Source organism: Vitis riparia, chromosome 17 (genome assembly GCF_004353265.1).
Source record: "Vitis riparia cultivar Riparia Gloire de Montpellier isolate 1030 chromosome 17, EGFV_Vit.rip_1.0, whole genome shotgun sequence".
Classification (NCBI taxonomy): domain Eukaryota; kingdom Viridiplantae; phylum Streptophyta; class Magnoliopsida; order Vitales; family Vitaceae; genus Vitis; species Vitis riparia.
The window spans coordinates 14460487-14479503 of NC_048447.1; the positions used below are offsets into that span (position 1 = coordinate 14460487).

At 34.9% G+C, this 19017-nt stretch overlaps 2 protein-coding genes and 1 long non-coding RNA gene across 4 annotated transcripts; 2 read left to right on the top strand and 1 right to left on the bottom strand.

The window, feature by feature from the left end:
* Positions 1-1556: 1556 nt before the first annotated feature.
* Positions 1557-7056, bottom strand: LOC117905132. Its single transcript, XR_004649658.1, has 2 exons — positions 6747-7056; positions 1557-1757 (listed from the first exon to the last, which is right to left on the bottom strand). It is a non-coding gene; the product is annotated as an uncharacterized LOC117905132 (long non-coding RNA).
* LOC117905131 (protein DMP6-like) lies at positions 3451-4247 on the top strand. Its single transcript, XM_034818041.1, has one exon. It carries the CDS (start codon positions 3478-3480, stop codon positions 4111-4113), a length of 636 nt encoding a protein of 211 aa, XP_034673932.1. The 5' UTR covers positions 3451-3477; the 3' UTR covers positions 4114-4247.
* Positions 7057-8140: 1084 nt separating the features above from the next.
* LOC117905027 (triose phosphate/phosphate translocator, chloroplastic) lies at positions 8141-12577 on the top strand. 2 transcript variants are annotated; one of them, XM_034817886.1, is made up of 12 exons: positions 8141-8553; positions 8643-8708; positions 8834-8899; positions 9004-9082; positions 9881-10001; positions 10138-10233; positions 10492-10604; positions 10747-10824; positions 10913-11029; positions 11245-11344; positions 11440-11540; positions 12255-12577. In XM_034817886.1, the coding sequence occupies exons 1-12, from the start codon at positions 8288-8290 to the stop codon at positions 12270-12272; spliced, it is 1221 nt and encodes a 406-aa protein (XP_034673777.1). In that variant the 5' UTR covers positions 8141-8287; the 3' UTR covers positions 12273-12577. The 2 variants fall into 2 exon arrangements, with proteins under 2 accessions (XP_034673777.1, XP_034673778.1); XM_034817887.1 differs by having other exon boundaries at positions 8467-8558.
* The last annotated feature ends 6440 nt before the right edge of the window (positions 12578-19017 follow it).

Consider the following 19017-nt stretch of genomic DNA (forward strand, 5'->3'; position numbering starts at 1 on the left):
TAAATAGCAACCCTTTTTGGGTTATACTTTACCATCATTAATCAATGTGGTACATGGTACTACAGAGCTCCCCTAAGGTTTTGAAAGGAGGAAATGTGTGATTGTTTTTGGTAACGCTTGGGTTTGTTTAGAACGGTTTTGAAAACAGTTTTCAAAAAATAGTTTTTTTGGAATAACTTTGAACCAAATAAAGCGAGTAACACAATTGTCCTTTGGGTGAAATGGTGCAATTTGCACAAACGTTGAAATTTGTATCACCCTTTAATATTAGTCATTCTAAAAGCAGATGAGATCATGGCAGTAGGCATCATTGATTCCTTTTGGCTTTCTCAACTACCCTTAATTGAGAGAAGGTCAGGGCATCAATCAATTGGGTGCCCAGAAACTTAGGGGAGGGAGCCCTATAGATACAAGGGTGGGCAATCCATGATAGGGACCCCCCCCCCCCCATTAGTTCTTATGGCCTTATGGGTCACACTTCATCAGCATTCATGTTTGTGCAAATGGGACCTATTCCCATGAGCTGGAAGGAGTGGTGGTTCATTCTCACTGCAACTCAGGCAACCCATCATCATCACTCTCACCTCACCCCCTCACCTCCTCACCTCTTAAACTTTCTCCTTCCTCCTTTCCCTTCTCACTCAATGATGGGCTTATTGACAGAATCAAATGATTCATTACCTCTAGAGAGAGAGAGAGAGAGAGAGTATGCGATTCTAAGAAAATCTCGAAAGTTGCCATAGAAAACAAAGCAATCCCACATAGGGTCCATCTGGGGATACACTGTTTTCTTTTCAGAGTCTTGGAAGAGATAACCACAACTAATAGCTGGGTTGGTTGGCATAATGATTTCTGAAATTTAAAACCACAAAAAGTAGTCATTATTGTAGTAAATTTTATATCAGCTTTCTCACATAGATTTATATTAGCATGAAAACTTCAAGAAGGTCCTGAGTTTAAAAAATTTGCAGTTCCCAGGTTGGGATTCTGGAAAAGGCAATGTGGAGTTTTTAAGTGAAGAAATATAATTTTACTTTCCCAAAGCATGGCACTACCACCACTCGCCCACCAGATGGGTGGATTTTCTTTCTTTTTAGGTCTGAAATGATAGGTCGATTATTGAATTTTAAGCATTATAATGATTACAGAATGGCCCATCCAAAATGTTATTTGGGTAATTAATTCATAAATATGGTCCAGATTCTTGTGATTAATGATACTTATAAGGCAGAAATGTAAACAGTTACCTAACCATTGGGACCTGGGCTCTTATTCTAGGCCACCCTTTCATGATTCATAGACAAAACATCAACATTTGAAAATGTTCATTGTATATTCCCATAACATTTGGGCCTAAAGACCTCCAACCCTTTTTTTTCTTGGGGCATTTTTATGGACAAACATTCATTAATTTCTGGCTTTCTTCTCTGCCATCTTTTTTTCCCTCTTCTTTTATTTTTTTTAAATGCTGAGTTTTATATGATGGTACACTTTAATCTCCTTTCCATTTCTAAACATGGAGCTTAAAATATAACCAGTTGCTTTAAGGAAGCCTCTTTGAAATGGGGATTAGTGCAATGGCTATAGAAAAGGTATCATCACCACAATTTAAGAACTAAGAAAGCCTGATAAACATGACAGGTTTGTGCCATTTTCATGTACTTTTTTTCTATACTCATTGCTCAAATATATGAAAGTGTAAAGGTATCGTATCCATACCTACTAAATTTTGAATGTGGGCTATTGAAACTTGAAGTCTGCGATCAAATTTAACCGTATGAGATTAGAATATAAATAAACGAGATTAAGATACAAATGAATAAAAAACGAAAGTATAAATAAGTTCGAGATATAATGAAATAAGACCAAAGTACAAAACAATGGCATTCATGAATGAAATTTAAATACATAGTAATAAAACTTGAGATACCCATGTGATCTCACCTGATTGACTATACATATATAAATGTTTGCAATACATAATGCAAAAGTTTTTTTTTTTTGGTACTGATTAGTTTATTAGATACTGAAAATCTTCTGGGGGTCAAGAACAAAATAATTGAACAGTATGATCTAATACTCAAGCTTGAATTATCACCCAAAAACGTTTCCGTGACCCAACAACCTCAGATACGGCCAGTTCACCCACTGATGAAGGACATCACAAGAAACAAAGTAATATTAAAAACAAGTAGATGGGGGTGGCACAAAAGGAGTTCACCTACTAGATAACCATCAACACCCATATCTATATTTATAGATCTCTATTCGTGTTCACTACATCAGATAACCTTGAAACTTTTCTATATGAATATATAAAATGGCTGCAGGGAAAGCTTTTTACTTTTATTTTTATTTTTTGATTAGGAAACTTCTAGGGGTGCAACCTTGGATTGTCTTACCAGACACGCATTTTGATACTATTATGGTTTTCTCTATCTTAAAAAATATTTGTCATTTCTATTACAGAACGGTTTTGTTTATCTTGACATTATTATATTCCTTGCGTAATGAAATATTATATTGCAAATGGCACCATAAATTTTCCTTAAGCCAAATAGAGTAGAATGCATTTCTTAAGGCTAAAGATTCAATTTGAGGGACAGAATGTTCTCCTGAAGGCCTAGTAGCCAGCCACATGCGTCCAAGAAATGAAACAGGCCCATGCGGATAAGCCCATTAAAGTGGGTTTGGCTTGGGCCTGAAAAGCTTTATCCTATAAGCAGTAAGCATGGAAACAGATGACCCTGGGCAGCTCAGCTTGGGTCAAAAAAGCCTAGTTTGGGCCTTGGTCAGTCACTGTGATTTATATTAACATATTGAGATTACTTGAAATTATTGTAAGACACTTAAAAAAATTATCGAATTAAGTGAACCATGTTCTCGACCCTTAATGATAATGATATATGAATCACTTCAAGGAAAGCATCCATGATTGGCAATGGGAATCTTAAAGAGGGTTTTTATGCCTGCTTACAGAGGAAACTAACAAATACAGTGGGGAGAAAGCACAGACCTTCACCTTCAAAACCAGAAAGATTAAAGCAAAGGTTTCTCTGGAAAACACCCCCAGCTCCTTTTTGATGCTTCTAAGCAAGAAAGTTCTCACAAACTTAAATCCCTTGGGGAGCCAAGCTTCAGTAAATGAATCTCTCATGTACACATTTGAAAACTCTTGAGAATGTCTTCATAAAGATCACAAAAGCTATATACAAATTATTGGAGGCCACCCCTGCAAGGTTCTGTCGGTACTCAAAACAGGACCAAACTATTACTCCAGAACTCTAATGAAATTTGTTTTCCCTTAATTTCAGTTTCTGTTTCTTGCAAGGCACCACTAAACCGCCCTTCCCTCCCTTTTCCCCCACTCAAAAGCATCTCTTTCCACTGCTTATAAAATACAGCAGTTTCTTACATGGAATTAAAAGCCCTACAGGGATTGAAAGAAAGAAGGAAGAAAATAAAAGGTTCCGGGCCATGGAGTTTAAGGTTGAAGATGAGGAATCTTGGCATCTCAATGACCAGAAAGTTACTCTGCTGCAAGATATGCCGAGACCACAAACAGGACAGAGAACTCCAACACAAATGGCCATTAACCAGACATTTCAGAGCACAGCCCATCTAGCTAATCTTTTACCTACTGGAACGGTTCTCGCTTTCCAATTTCTATCACCTGTTCTCACAAACAAAGGTGAGTGTGACCCAGTCAGCCGGTTCATGACTTCCAGCCTCCTAGCCCTTTGTGGCATGTCATGCTTTCTACAGTGCTTCACCGATAGCTTCAGGGACAATAATGGAAATGTTTACTATGGGTTTGCCACCTTCCGGGGTTTGTGGATCATTGATGGGTCAGCCACTCTCCCACCTGAACTTGCAGCAGAGTATCAGTTGAGATTTATTGATTTCATCCATGCCTTCATGTCAATACTTGTTTTTGCAGCCATTGCACTGTTTGATGAGAATGTGGTGAATTGTTTCTACCCAACACCATCTGATGAAACCAAGGAGCTTCTCACATCCCTGCCAGTAGGTATTGGTGTCTTTTGCAGTATGTTGTTTGTTGTATTCCCAACCCGACGCCATGGAATCGGCTTCCCTCTCTCTACTAATTAATAATTTCTTTGTTTACTTCATATATATACACCTCCATTCTTCTCTAAATGGTAAAACTCTACCCATTCAAATCTACATGTAACTTTTTCCCTTCTATTCTCTTTGAAGTGCAGAAACAATATCATTCCTCACAACTGAACAGTTATCTTAGTTGGATGTGACTCCTACATGGCCTTGAGAGCCATAAACATCATATAGTAAGAATTAAAACTTACAAGATAGGATTCGGAGTATTCAGTGCAGAAATTAAAGTATGCATGTAGCTCACTATACTGTGATTTGTTTATAAAATAGAGAAAAAAAGGACAAATTTATGAGGGAGAACCAATACAAGTGTTCGAATCAGAAAAAGAGATGTACGTTACCATTAGGAAATTATTAACAATAATTCAAAATAAAAAAACAAGAATTTTTTGCATCAACAATGAAATCCATGTCAATTCAAAGCTTTTTGAAAGAAAAAGAAACACAAACTATTTTGAAAATTGATTAGCTGTTTTTAGTCCAATTTCAAGAAAAAAATAAAAGAACAATCACAACTAAAAATGAACAGAATTTCTCATATAGAAAATCTGGTAGAAGTATACACCATGAAAATGTCCAGAATATTTCTTTCTTAAAAAAATGGAATTATTTTTTGAAACGCCCAAAAGATTTGTTTCGTGAGATTTACTGGAGACCAACCTTTGTTGAACTAGCCAAAGCATAGAGGATAAAACTGGTGCTGAGGGGTCTAAAACATCATTAAGTTGTGGAATACCCTTTTTAGAAATTTCCACCATTTTCAGAATGCAAGGAACTTTATTAATTAGCATGAACAGGCTTTACTGAATCAAATATGCCAACTAGGAAGTACTTGAGAGGCAAGACCAGGCTACATCCACTATGCTGTCCAACACATGAGATTGATCTTTTCCATGGACCACTGCACCTTCATCGAATATAAAGAGGCAGGAATATGCGGTGACTTCCGACAGACACCAGGGTCTGTGTATTAGAAAATAGCTCAATGACACAAAGGTATCCAAATACAAGATGAAATAAGACTCGTGCCATCATAATAACTGTTGGGTTTAGAAAAATATCAAATAATTGATCCCTGGATCTAACTAGAGCAAATAGAGTTTTTCTGTATATTTAAAATAATATATTTATTCATATCGTATATAACTCTGTGTTATGCGTGCAGCACATTCTGGATTAGTAGAGCTTCATTCTGAACAGGATACTAAAATTTGAAAATAATAAGAATCGAGCAGTGTGGTGAATAATAATATGCAAAAAACTATAAATGCACACACACATGGACATGATTCAGATTTTCTAAATCTTTAATGACTGCTAGATAAAAACTGCTGCCTCAATCTCCACAGAACAATCTTCTGTTGTTTCCATTTGGAGAATTTGCTATACTTTGGGAGTTAATCTGCTAGATAACAAACCCTAAGGTCAATTTGTGGAAAATATCCATGAGAATATCATCAACCAGCATTGTTTCTCAGTATAGACATAATGGCATGGCAACAGTTCTCAGAAAAATGAGAAGTAATTTTCTTATGTCAAGAAGCAATTGAAGTGATTGCTTCTTGTGATGTAGCATTACTTTGAAGAGAAAATGAAAATCAACCAAAATATATTGATGATGATAAATCAGGCAAGAAAGATGGAGCTGATATTTCAAATAACAAGACAAGCAATAATTTTTTTTATGGTCTACCAAATTATCGCAATACTCTAAAAACAACCAGCAAAATTCACAGGAGAGTGATGAAAAGAGTACTCCCCTTATATATAGTTGTGGAAGGGTTCTCAGAAGCTTCACTAGGTTCATTTCTTGGTCGTTGAAGCTGATGTTTCTTTTCCATTAGTGAGTTAGTCTGCACACTGAAATCCCAGTCCAACTTCCTCAAGTGTGCTTCCATTCAAATGTGAAGATATTTGACAAGAAGATTGAAAAACCCCTCTATAAGATCATAGATTTTAAAGAGCACATCATTTAAAACTCGAACATTCGGGCAGACCCATTCTTCTCCATGAAGCTTTAAAAGTTTTATAACTGAGCCTAGAATATACCCTAATTGCATCAGCTACTACCAATGTATCATAAGATTCATAACTTCTAACCGAAGGACTAACGTCCCTAAACCCCTTTTTCATCTTAATGAACAAATTTTAACAAAATTGATCAGGAATATTTGAACTTGCAATTCTTCTTAAGAAAATTATGGAATTGGCTGGAGGCTCCAGGTTGTGGAGTTTGACCCGATTGAAAAACTCACACCAAAGAACCTGATCCAAATCTTAAACAGAATGTGCTTGATTTTCTACTATGTCAGCCCAATCGAAGTACATGAGTTAGCTGTATACGAGATTCACGAAAACGGACCAAAAAAACCTGATGCAACAGTTCTAAGACAATCCCAAACACATAATTCTGCGAAAGAAATCAATTTATGCTTTGCTGTTGTCTTGTAAAAACACAGAAAATTCTCTGCAACATAAAGGAGTGCTTCATGCCCAATTCTCAGGAACCAAACATATAAATAAATAATAATAATAATAATAATAATAATAAATCTTTCAAATAAGCTCAAATCGCAAGTAGGATTAGAGAATATTCCGATTGTACGGACCTGTGTAGGAGGGGCTCACGACCGTGATCAGAAGAATGCTACACTGCGCCAGAACGATAACATCAATCCCAATATTCCCAACCGAAGACGAAAATCAAAATACAGTCGTCTTCTTCGGCGTTGTTTAGGTTGAGGAAGAATGATAAATCGAAACGCAGCGTTTTGCAGGCAATCGACTAAACGCGTGTATTATGCGCGACAGCCGCTCCAAACGCAGAATTATTCGACAGAGCTTGAACATTAATTCATCCCGAATAATGGAACCATACGAAAATTATAAATAAACTTAATCTGGAAAAGGATTTTAATTGAAAATTATAAAATATGAAAAAGGTTAATTAAAAAATAAAAAAGTATGAACGCCTTGATACCAAATTGACCTAGGATTAATAGTTTCTAAAATTTTCCAAATTCTATAAGATACGTATATCTTAAAATATTATATTATTTAAATAAAATATAATATATCTAGATATTAAATCTAGTGAAAGATATTATGAGATTTTATTTATTAATGAAATATATATTATTTTTAATATAAATTTTTTCTTACCTTTAATAATATTCATTATTCAAATATTTATACTTTATAACTAATTTTTTTATAATGTTATTCAATATATAAAATAATATATATATTTATATAATAGCACATATATTAATATTATTCTATAATGTATTTTATAAATATTCTTTTTTCCATTTTTAAATGCAGATTTTATTTTATTTTTGTAAAATAAGTGATATAAAAAATAATAAATAAATAAATTTATAATAAATGGGTTTGATCGACCTATTAAAAGCCTTCACAAAAAAATTTCAGTCTCCTACTTGAAAAAATTCACTAATTTATTTTTCGTGGCAATGGTTAAAAGACAGGATCATGACCGATCTTATGATTCGAATGCTAAGTTAGGAAGAATGATGTTACACTTCGTCAAAAATCTTTTTCGATTTTTGTTTATTCGTGAACTTGGCGAGATACCAACCAGAACTTTTACAAAACTAAGGGTAATAATATCACAGGGAAGAAAATCCCAACCAGAAAATAGAAACGATAAGGAAAATAGCAGATTACGATTGGACAAGACAAGCCCTTCGTCAGAGGCCTTTCAGTGGAGATAAGATGGGCCCCACCTTCCGCCATACCTAATCCAGAGCCGTATGTAAATATCGCCCACTATTATTGGTTGCCCATCTCATGAGTAACCAACCACATGTGAGATTCCTAATTCTGATCCTCATTAACCGCTGATTTTGACAGTTATTTATCCGTGATTTATTTTTAACGTGATCAGGTACTGTGATTTTATTTATTACAGTGGGCTACACCGCAGGAGATTAACGTCGGTTCAATAAATCCAAAGTTTATTACTTTACAAACCGTTCCGCTCGTCACTTGAGAGCCACTCAAACAGTTCTTGTGTTCTCCCCGCTCAAGATAACGTTCTCGGCGTAGGATAACTCGCTGTGGACGTGAATAAGAGCTCAGTGTACCTACCAGAAGCACATTTCGTTTCGCTATCTCTCTCTCAGAAAACATGGAGTCGAGGGTGTTGTCCGGCGCCACCACCATTTCCGGCCTCGTCCGGCTCCGTAAGCCGGTGAGGGACACCGTTTGCTTCGCTCCTGCCAGACCAATCGGGGCTGTCGGAGACGGCGGGAACCTCATATGGGGGAGGCAGCTCCGGCCAGCTTTGATCCTGGAGAGCGCTCCAGTCGTCGGCATGACCACTGGAAAGCGTGAGATTCTCCGGCCGACTATGGCCTCCACGTCGTCGCCCGCCGAAGGGAGCGATTCCGCCGGGTGAGGTCCGTTTCCTTCGTTCTGACCCGGTCGCCGACCCGTTTTGAGTCACCCGACTAATTTTTTTTTCTGACCCGTTGTTTTCTCAGGGACGCTAAGATTGGGTTCTTGGACAAGTACCCGGCTCTAGTTACGGGGTTTTTCTTCTTCATGTGGTAGGTCATCACCGTTAACAACTAACAACATCTACAATTCTCTTCAACGGTCAGAAAGAGTCAAAATAAAATGGTGATTCGAAATCCCTGTTTCTGGGTGTCTTTACCAAATTGTACATTTTCAGGTATTTCCTCAACGTTATATTCAACATCCTCAACAAGAAGATCTACAACTACTTCCCATATCCTTAGTAAGTATGGCTAAAATTCTTGGTATATAAGAGCTTATGACGGTCCATCTGGGGGCATGGAATTGATGAAAGTTAGTTTATGGTGGTCTGTGGGGTGTGTGCAGTTTTGTATCGGTAATTCATTTGTTTGTTGGGGTGGTCTACTGTTTGGTGAGCTGGGGCGTCGGCCTTCCCAAGCGAGCTGTAAGTCCACTCTCCAACCCCACCATCTCGTTGTCTTAATTCATTGTTTATTTTCTGTAGTTTATTTTAATCAATGCAACAACATTAGAACAATAAAATAAGCCGTTGCTGTTAATGTCACGTGAGATGGTGATGATGAATGTGGCCTGTTGGCTGTCGAGGACGGCTACCTTGTGTACTCCATATGTATATGGGTTGGGTTGCACTGACTCTTTTAATTGGTGCAGTTTTAATATATCTTTGATTTGCCTATTAAGAAAATTCCATGGCTGCATGAGGGAAACCACAAGCATTGCCCAATAATACTAATAAGCAAAGTAGGTAGATAGATATAATTACATGGTTAAGCTGATTGGTTGATCAATGAGCAGCATGTATGTGACATACTGCTGGGAGATCTTACTATTATCCTAGGCATTTTATTATCATGAAATTTTCCAATTTTCCGTTGGTTCATTAAAAGTATGAAGGAAAGGGAAGCAAAATGCTGAAAATTTGATGAAAAATGGAAGAGGTCTTTAAGCCATTGGTTTTTTATTTGGCTTTTGGAAAGAATGACAGAAAGAGGAAGCCTGTTCTTTTCTTTCCTTACCTTTAATTTAATCGATATCCCTTCTTGTCTTTATTTCTTTCTTTTTGAGGACCAAACGAGGTTTAAGATCAGGAAATTTATGTAGTTGTGATATTACAGGGTCTTTTCTGTAGAAAGCCAAGATTGTTTCTTCTGTATATGATGATGATGACTTGTAGCCCTTATTGATTTTGGGAATGACATGCGACTTGTGGTTTTCTTTGTAGCCTATAGACTCAAACCTCCTGAAATTGCTCATCCCCGTTGCTGTATGTCATGCTCTAGGCCATGTGACTAGCAATGTCTCCTTTGCAGCAGTTGCCGTCTCTTTCACCCACACAATCAAAGGTGACAGAAATCTATATGATTATACAGTGTTATAGAAAAGCATTAACTCCACTATTGTCCAAGCATGTTATTTTCTTGTTATACAGTTTACACTACTTAAATCTCTGTCATCTATAATGCTTTTATTTTGTTTCAGCTCTTGAACCCTTCTTCAATGCTGCGGCTTCTCAATTTATACTAGGACAGTCGATACCCTTAAGCCTATGGCTATCTCTGGCCCCTGTTGTTCTTGGTAAACACTCCTCTCTCCCTGTTAATGTAGTTTGTTTGTTTCACGCAAGTCGACACATTTTTTAATCTGGATATCGAATTATCTTCAGCTATGTGGCTCTTGCCCTCTAGGGCAGGACTTTGTATCGGGATAGGTGGAAAGTTTACTTGGTTTTGATATGAACTTGTGAATTCTTATTCAAAGCTGTTTTTCAGAAATACTTGATTATGACAGTGTTTCCACCATTTCATGTGATTTTAACTTCAAAATAAAATGCAGGTGTGTCAATGGCATCATTGACTGAGCTATCATTCAACTGGACTGGCTTCATTAGTGCTATGATTTCTAATATCTCCTTCACTTACAGGAGTATCTATTCAAAGAAGGCCATGGTTATCTTCTATTCTGCTCTTGACTGTTTTTTCTTTTTTCTGGTCTTGAATAAAACACACATAGGTGGCAATAGCTTGAGCAGAGCTATTTTCCTCTGTACCTCAAAAATTCTCCTTCTAATGAATGAATGGGTTTTTGCAGACTGACATGGACAGTACTAATATCTATGCTTATATTTCCATCATTGCTCTCATTGTCTGCATTCCACCGGCTCTCATTGTAAGTGCAACATGATTTGAGATCCTTGAGGGTTTTGATTCCTAAAACTAAAATAACAGTTTCCATACTTTCATGTCTGATTTTACAGGTGGAGGGACCTCAACTGATGAAGCATGGCTTTAATGATGCAATTGCTAAAGTGGGTCTAACCAAGTTCCTCTCAGATCTCTTTTGGGTGGGAATGTTTTATCACCTCTACAATCAGGTACATTATTTTTGGGGAGCTTCAGTTGTAAACTAACGTCTTGTGGATCATAAAGTTATCACTATCATTCTTTTTCCTCTCGATGTTATTTAACAATCAAAGTTGAATAATTTAATTCCTAGTTTCATCCCTAATGACATTATGTATTCAATAAGGGTCATCAAAAAGTCATGTGTTGAGATAATAAAATTATTTTCTGCTTTTTGAATTCTCAGCTAGCTACCAACACCCTGGAGAGAGTGGCACCTCTCACACATGCAGTTGGCAACGTCTTGAAACGTGTTTTTGTGATTGGTTTCTCGATCTTGGTCTTTGGTAAATGTTCATCTTTTTCTGTTTGATTTGCCTATTGCTGCCTTCTCCCTAAACATCATATGCCCAGAAGATATCTAACAACTTACTTCTCACAGGTAACAAGATTTCAACGCAAACTGGTATTGGAACATGCGTTGCAATTGCTGGAGTGGCAATGTACTCTTTCATAAAGGCCAAGATGGAAGAGGAGAAACGAGTGAGTTTTGTTCTGCATTATAACCTAAATTCAGTCAAAATTAAAATCAAAGATGGTTTAAAAGAATTTAAAATTTTTGCTTAGTTTGTTGCTTATATGCAGCATTTATACCATGAACACTCAATTTCTTATGCTCCTTAGCTTGAAAATTGAAATTGCTCCTTTGCTGCTTCATTTAGTCATCTGTAGTGAGATAAGTCATCCCTGCTTACTGGATGATTTCTATCCAGTAAGGATCCATTGATTAGGTGAGCCTGAAAAGTGATGAGGGGGCTTGTGACAACAGAAGGAAATCTAACCATTTTCTTCTTCTTCATCATGACAAAATGATACTGTGTTGTTTTCCTAGCTCTGTTACTTGGTACCTTGTATGGAATTACATTTATAGGATTTTGAGACAGTCTCAAGTTCTATTTTTGAGCTTTGAAAGAGGACATGGGATGCCCCCTTTCTGTGGCCTTTTCCCCTTAGTGTGCGGTTCATGAGGGGGTGTGTAGGTCTGCGTTGGGGTTGGGGTTGGGGTTGTATTTTGAACCTGGAGTAATGACACCCTGGTAATCTAGAATAGAATAATTCTTTCAAACCTTAGAGCACAAAGTGAGATGTGTCTTCACTTCTTGTTAGTTTTCAAATGCCTTCTGCTCAGAAAGCACCGTATACATCCATAAATTAGCACAGCCTTGTACTTGATACGAGTGGCAATTTCTTTTGCAGCAACTGAAATCAGCATGAGAGGAATACGATCATGGACATGAAGGGCATCTTCGTGGCTGTAGATTTGAATTATATCCCCTTCCAAAGAAAGAAATGACAAATCAAGTATCCTATCCTTGTGAAGTTATTTTTTTCAATCATTTTTCTTCAATTCAGAGTACAAACAGTTGCTGATTTGCAATCACCTCATGTTGAATGCAAAATAATGTATCACTTGGCTCTCAGACCAAGCTTTTTATGATCGGAAGTTGTGCAAGGAGTTTAGCAGAATATGTGAGGATTACATATGTGAATAGTAGATTACCAAGGTGGTGTTTTTTTTTTGGGTTTTTGTCGAAAGTAATTTGTTTTCAGAATTTAGATTGTTTATTTTTTTACTTTTTTATAACTTATTATAAACTTTTTACCAAATAGAAAAAATTAAAATATATAGTTTTTTTAAAATAAAAAAATAACATATTAATTTTTCTTTACTTTTTAATATTTAATGGAAATAAAATATTATAAAAATAAACATCTTAATATTTAATATTATTAAGTATTAAGGTTTTGTTTAGAATTAAGTAAAAAAATAACCACCACAAAAAGTCATGTCTTGAACTTTTCACTTCATGCTCATTCCCTGAATTCTTTTATACAATCTCATGGTTTTAGAAGCAAGGTAACAACAGAAAAGGGATAAGTAAATGCTGGGCTTGTAGTTGGAAAGATGTGTATTTCAAAGTCCAAAGCTTGGGTTCTTTTTGTCTAAAGTTTATCCAACTTTCTTCCTTATTCTCATTTCCGCTAGCTTTGGTATTTGTCCAAAGCAAGGAATGTTCTTAAAAATCGTTTTCTGTTTTCTTTTCTTTTCTTTTTTTTATGAAAAATAGTTTTTTTTTTTTTAAATATGGTATTTTTTAGGAATGTATTTGGTTATTTTCAGTCGTTTTTATTTTATTTTTTAGTAGTTCTAAAATTTATTTACATAAATATAAAAAATAGTTAAAAATAAAATATTACAAATAAAAATTATTTTAAAAAATATAAAAAACAAGTTGAGATTTTCAAATAGATTTTCTATAAAACATAAAAGAATCATTTCTAAAAATGTTCCCAAATTTAGATTTCAACACCTTTGATCCATTAGAGCCTTGCCCATCATTGTGATGTCTATATCATTTCCTAGGTATAGTGCTTTGCTTGTTTGAGATATTAGATATATGCCTTGGTGTTTTCTTTTCTTTTCTTTTCTAAAAATTCTTGAAATTTCTATTGATTACATTTTTGGTTGATGGCTTCTTTCAAATTTAAAATTATTATGGATTAGATTAAATTTTGGATTACATTTTATGTCCTAAATCAGTTTTACTTCACTAAGATGTAGGAGACTTTTGCCCTTAGTGTGCCTTAAGCGTTTTAAAACTATGATAACAAAGAAAGGTGATCAATTCTTTCTATTGTCCAAAATACTAAGTCTTTTTACATAATAACTCTTGTAAAAAAAAAAATCAGAAAAATAGCTACTACGATTTTTTTAATACTTCGAGTATTGTCGCCATGGATCAACTTACAAAATTTGTCAATATTATAATAAATAAATCACTTTTATTTTAATCCTAAAATGAAAAATAATATGTGAATTAACTTTGATGAAGTGAAACTAAGTAAGAGAAATTAAATTAATAACAAAATGAATATTAATTTTTAATTTAATTGATTCAAGTATGAGGCTTTTCACAATCCAACTCAAGGTATAAAAGTAGAGAGAATAAGGGTTTCTTAAGTAAAATAATTTGAGATCCTTGGGCGCTTGTGATTAACTTGAGCTCTATAACTCAGAATTGGATTTAAAAACTTTTTTTTTTCTTTATAAAACCAATTCTTAAAACCATCAAATAAATGAGATTGCTTTTCAGTGTAAGGTTTGACTTTTTAACTCTTCCTACCTTTTATACCTTTATTTTTTGGGCAAATAACGATAGGGAATACTAGGATAACTAATGATCAAGAGTTACCAAGAATTTTTTGTATTAAGTAATAACATATCGTATCATTCCCTAAACTAACCCACAATGATAAGATAAAAAAATTAATAAATTATAACTCAACCAATAATTAATCTTATTGTTACGATAATTTACCAATTGTTGCTATAACTTTAGGTTTTTATGTTTCAAGCCTCAAGTTGGCTTTTTAACCTCTCATAGGGATGATGTCACATTCATAATTCATAATAGAGTAAAAATCACAATTTGAGTCAAAAGGAAATAAAAACAACATTAGAAATATTAGGCTAATTCAACCTATGATAATCACCCTAGAGGGGGGTGAATAGAGTGAATCTTTTCGCAAATTTAAACAAGTGAATGCAAGAGACAATTATATGCAAGTATATAATAATCAATATATAGACAATTGCATATAAATTAAAGAGTAGGGAATAGAGAATGCAAACACAAGAGTTTATAGTGGTTCGGCGCAACCCGGCCTACATCCACTCTCCTCTAACTTCAATCCCGAGTTTGAGGTTCCACTAATTCAAGGCTTCCAAACCAAGCTTTCAAGCAATACAATTGGATTATGGTTCCAATTCACCCTCTTGGACTTTTGGTTCCAATCACCCTTTACACTTCTCAAGAGATATCCCACTCTTGAACAACTTCCTCTCAAGGATTTACAAATAAAAGATCTAACAAAAATCCTAACACCAGAGCTTTAAGCTCAATCGATACAAGAAAATTAGGATTGAAAGGTGCACTAAAAATATGCAAGTTTTAGAACAATGGTGCACTAAGAAACACTCTTCCAATACTAAAATATAATCAAGAAATGTTTGGGAAGGTTAAGCTCATGAAACAATGAATATTAGAGCATTTTTATAGAAGAGAAAAGCTAAACTAGCCATTTGGAGGTTCGACCGATCGAGGTAGGGGTCGACCGATCGAGTTAGGGGTTGATCAGTTGACTAGCCATTAGTATTTAATGCTTGGCAGGTGACCGTTGGGCCTCAACCGAACCTCAACCGTTGGGCCTCAACCGAACCTCAACCGGTTAAAGTTCAACCTTGACCGGTTGAACAACCGTTCTAGAAGAAAGAAAGTTTTTTGCACCCTCGATCGGTTGAGTTGGGGATTTACCCGGGCCTTGACCAGTTGAGCTGTGGGTCGACCCGGGCCTTGACCGGTTGAGCTGTGGGTCGACCCGGACCTCGATCGATTGAGCTTACGGTCGACCGGTTCCTCACCCGGTTCAACCAGTTGAGCCATTTTTTGGCTCAACAACCAACTTTTTCAACTTAAAACCTTTTAAAACAAGTTTGAAATACATTTAACACAAGGTTTTAGTTGAAAATATGAAATCATCCAATTCTTAAAATATTTAAAACAAAATAACTATTGGATGATTTTGGTGCATAAGTAAAGAATGTAATGCATGAAAATCTTAGTGCACCAACAACCTTACAAAAAGATCTTATGAAGCTTGGGTCTTGAAAAACACTTCTCTTTGAGGTGGTCTTCTTCTTCATGGTTTCTCATTGACTTGATTTGTCTTTGTGATTGCCATTTTGGAAATCGTCTTGCCTAATCACACTTGAAATATAGTCATTAGTTCTAAATCTTGTTTTGTTATCATCAAAATCAAGACTAACCAAACATTGGTTTCACAAACAATATACTCAATAAAGAAGAAAAAAATAAATCAAAGTTCTCGTCTTCTTCCCTACAAAATGTCAAATTTCTGAAAGATTTCCAAAAGATTTCCTAAATTCTAGAACTAAAAGATTTTATATAGTAAGTTCAATAACATAACAAGTAACGCACTCTTATTAGTTGCTTATCACAAAGAAAAGTCATAAATGACTCAAGAAAACTTTAAAAATTACAAGTTCTAAATGAGTATGATGCATTTTGAATTAGATTGAGGATTTGGAACTCATTTTGATGTGTCTTGGAGTTCAAAATCAATTACCAATAGTTATGTTTCTATTAACCCAAGGGTTCTCCTAGTCGGGTTTTGATGATAACAAACCATGGTTAAGTGTCTAATTTGTTTGAATTGTAAAGAATCTTAGGTATAAATTTGGAAATTCATCAAATGATCAAATGGATACAAGATCGAGACATTTGAAAGATTTTTAATCATAGGAAACAAATGTAAGATGAATGCATGGGTATACTTAGGTTTTACATTTCTTTTCATGCATATTTGGAAAACTCGGTTTATTCTTTAAAGTTATAATTTCATTAAAAACCGAGTTTTATCAAATGTACTTTAGGCAAAACATTTTAAAATTGATATGTTAATTTACCTAAAGACTTTGTTTAAGTGTTAGAAAGGAAAAGAACTGAAAAATATAGGCTTTCGGGGCTAAAAGGCTGAATCGGTCGAGGCATAGGCCAACGGGCTCAACTAACCAGAGAACCGATCAATCTGTTGCCCTTGTCTAATCGATAAGTGTCAAAAACACTTTCTCTCATCCAGTAACCTTCCCTTCTCGGTTGAGGTACCCTCCTTTCTAGTTGAGGTCCGATCGAGACAACGGTAACCTTCAAAAGCATTAAATGCTCCAACGGCTATTGAACCGATCGACCCCCAGCTTGATCGGTTGAAGCTGCTTTTTGTTTTTCTTGGCTTCCGATGTTAGAAACCTATAAATTGAGAACTCCACTTCATTTATGACATAGAGAACACTTGCAATCAATTGTCTACCCACTTGTTCTTGCATTAAAAGCTCTCATTTCTTTCTTGGTGCATTAAATCTCCACTTGCATATCTTTTAGTGCACCCTTGTGAGTCATCCTAGTTTTGATTTGTATTTGAGTCATTATTGAGCTAGGTTAAGAGAAGATCATTCTTGTAAATTGAGTGTTAAGAGTCTTCAAATGTGTTGAATCTTGAAGAGACTGTGTAGGAGTCCACTGGAGCTGAAATCCAAGTGTAAAGAAAATTAGAAGCTTGGTTGTAACTTCAAGTTAGTAGAACTCTCACTTAGTTAGGAGCTTGAGGAGAGTGGATGTAGGTAAGGAAGTGTCGAACCACTATAAAATCTGAGTTTGAATTCTCTAACTCTATCTCATTATATTTGCTTATATTGTGTTTAAATTAGTTGTGTTGAAAAAGTTTTTGAAAACCCAATTCACCCCCCTCTTGGGTGTTTTTCTTATTAGTCTTTATTTTCTCAATTTCAAATCAAATTTGAACTCATAAGTCAGAGAAAGATTAACAAATTTGAAATCAACAAGGTGAGTTTGAAATTCACAATAAATAAGGAGATTTCCTAAACTAAGAAAGAAAAATCAATATAAATTTTCTTCATTCTTTAACTTCAAAAATGATGAAATTTTAGTTTAAGAAAGACTTAATAAAAATATTATGAGAGGACACCAAAATTAAGCACATGAGGTTTAAGTGGAAAGAATAGATCAGGAGTCCTTAAGAGGAAAGTTAAACATGGATGCATGTTTATATATATAATTAGAAAATCAAGAACGAATCTATTTTTTTTTTTTTCAAAAACATTTTTTATCCTAAAAGTGCTTCCTAGAATCATTGTCAAACAAACTCTAAATACCATGCCAAAAATGGATTTTGTTTTTTGATGCAAACATTCGAAGAATCGTATTAGCCTTCCTCACATCTTGAAACTCTCACAAAGTTTGTCTTTACAATTTTCAAATTCAAAATAAGATTTCCATCCCTTCACGCGCTAAAATAGAATTCATTGGGAGCATGTGTGATGCTCTATTGCATATGCGAAGTTCAATCAAGGTATATTTATTAACTTTCATTTATATATGTATATAATTATTATTAATTAGTTTAGGAGTTCTTAATTTATTTACTTTATTATTTTTATTATTTTTAATTAGATTCTATATTTACCTAAAACCTTTTTAGAAAAATATAAACATATTTTTTAACCCAAGGGTTCTCTTAATCGCATTTTAATGATAACAAACTATGGTTAAATTGCTAATTGGTTTGAATTGTAAAGATTTTCAGGTGTTAGTTTGGAAATTCATCAAATGACCCAATGGATGCAAGATCAAGACTTTTGTAATACCTTTAATCATAGGAAATATATGTAAGATGAGTACATGAGTGCACTTAGAATTTTCATATATTTTCATGCATCTTTGAAAAAACTCGATTTATGTATTAAAGTTACATTTTCATCTAAACCCGAGTTTTATCAAATGAACCCTAGGAAAAACGTTTCAAAATTGATACATTCATTTATCTAAAAACCTTGCCTAAGCATTAAAAGTAAAAAAACTAGAAAAATATAAGTTTTCGGGGCAAAAATGGTGAATCGATTGAGGCATTGGTGAACAAGCTCAACTAGTTAAGGTTACTGATCGACCGGTCTACCTTTTCCGATTGAGGTCTAATCGAAAGATGTAAAAACTTTATCTATTTTTCAATAGCATTTCTTTCTCGATCGAGGGATGTCTTCCCAATTGAGGTTTGGTCGTGGCATAATGGTCACTTGTCATGCATTTAATGCCCAACAACTAGTGAACTGGTCGACCCCCAGCTTGACCAGTCGAGGCCGTCTTTTTGACATTTTGGCTCCCAAGGCTAAAAACTTATAAATTGAGAGTCCCACTTCATTTATGAGAAAGAGAACACCTGCATTTATTTGTTTACCTAATTGTTCTTACCTTAAAAGCTTTCATTCTTTTATTGGTGCATTAAATTTTCATTTGCATATTCTTTAGTGCACTTTTGTGATGCATCCTAACTTTGAGTTGTATTTGAGCCATTGTTGAGGTAGGTT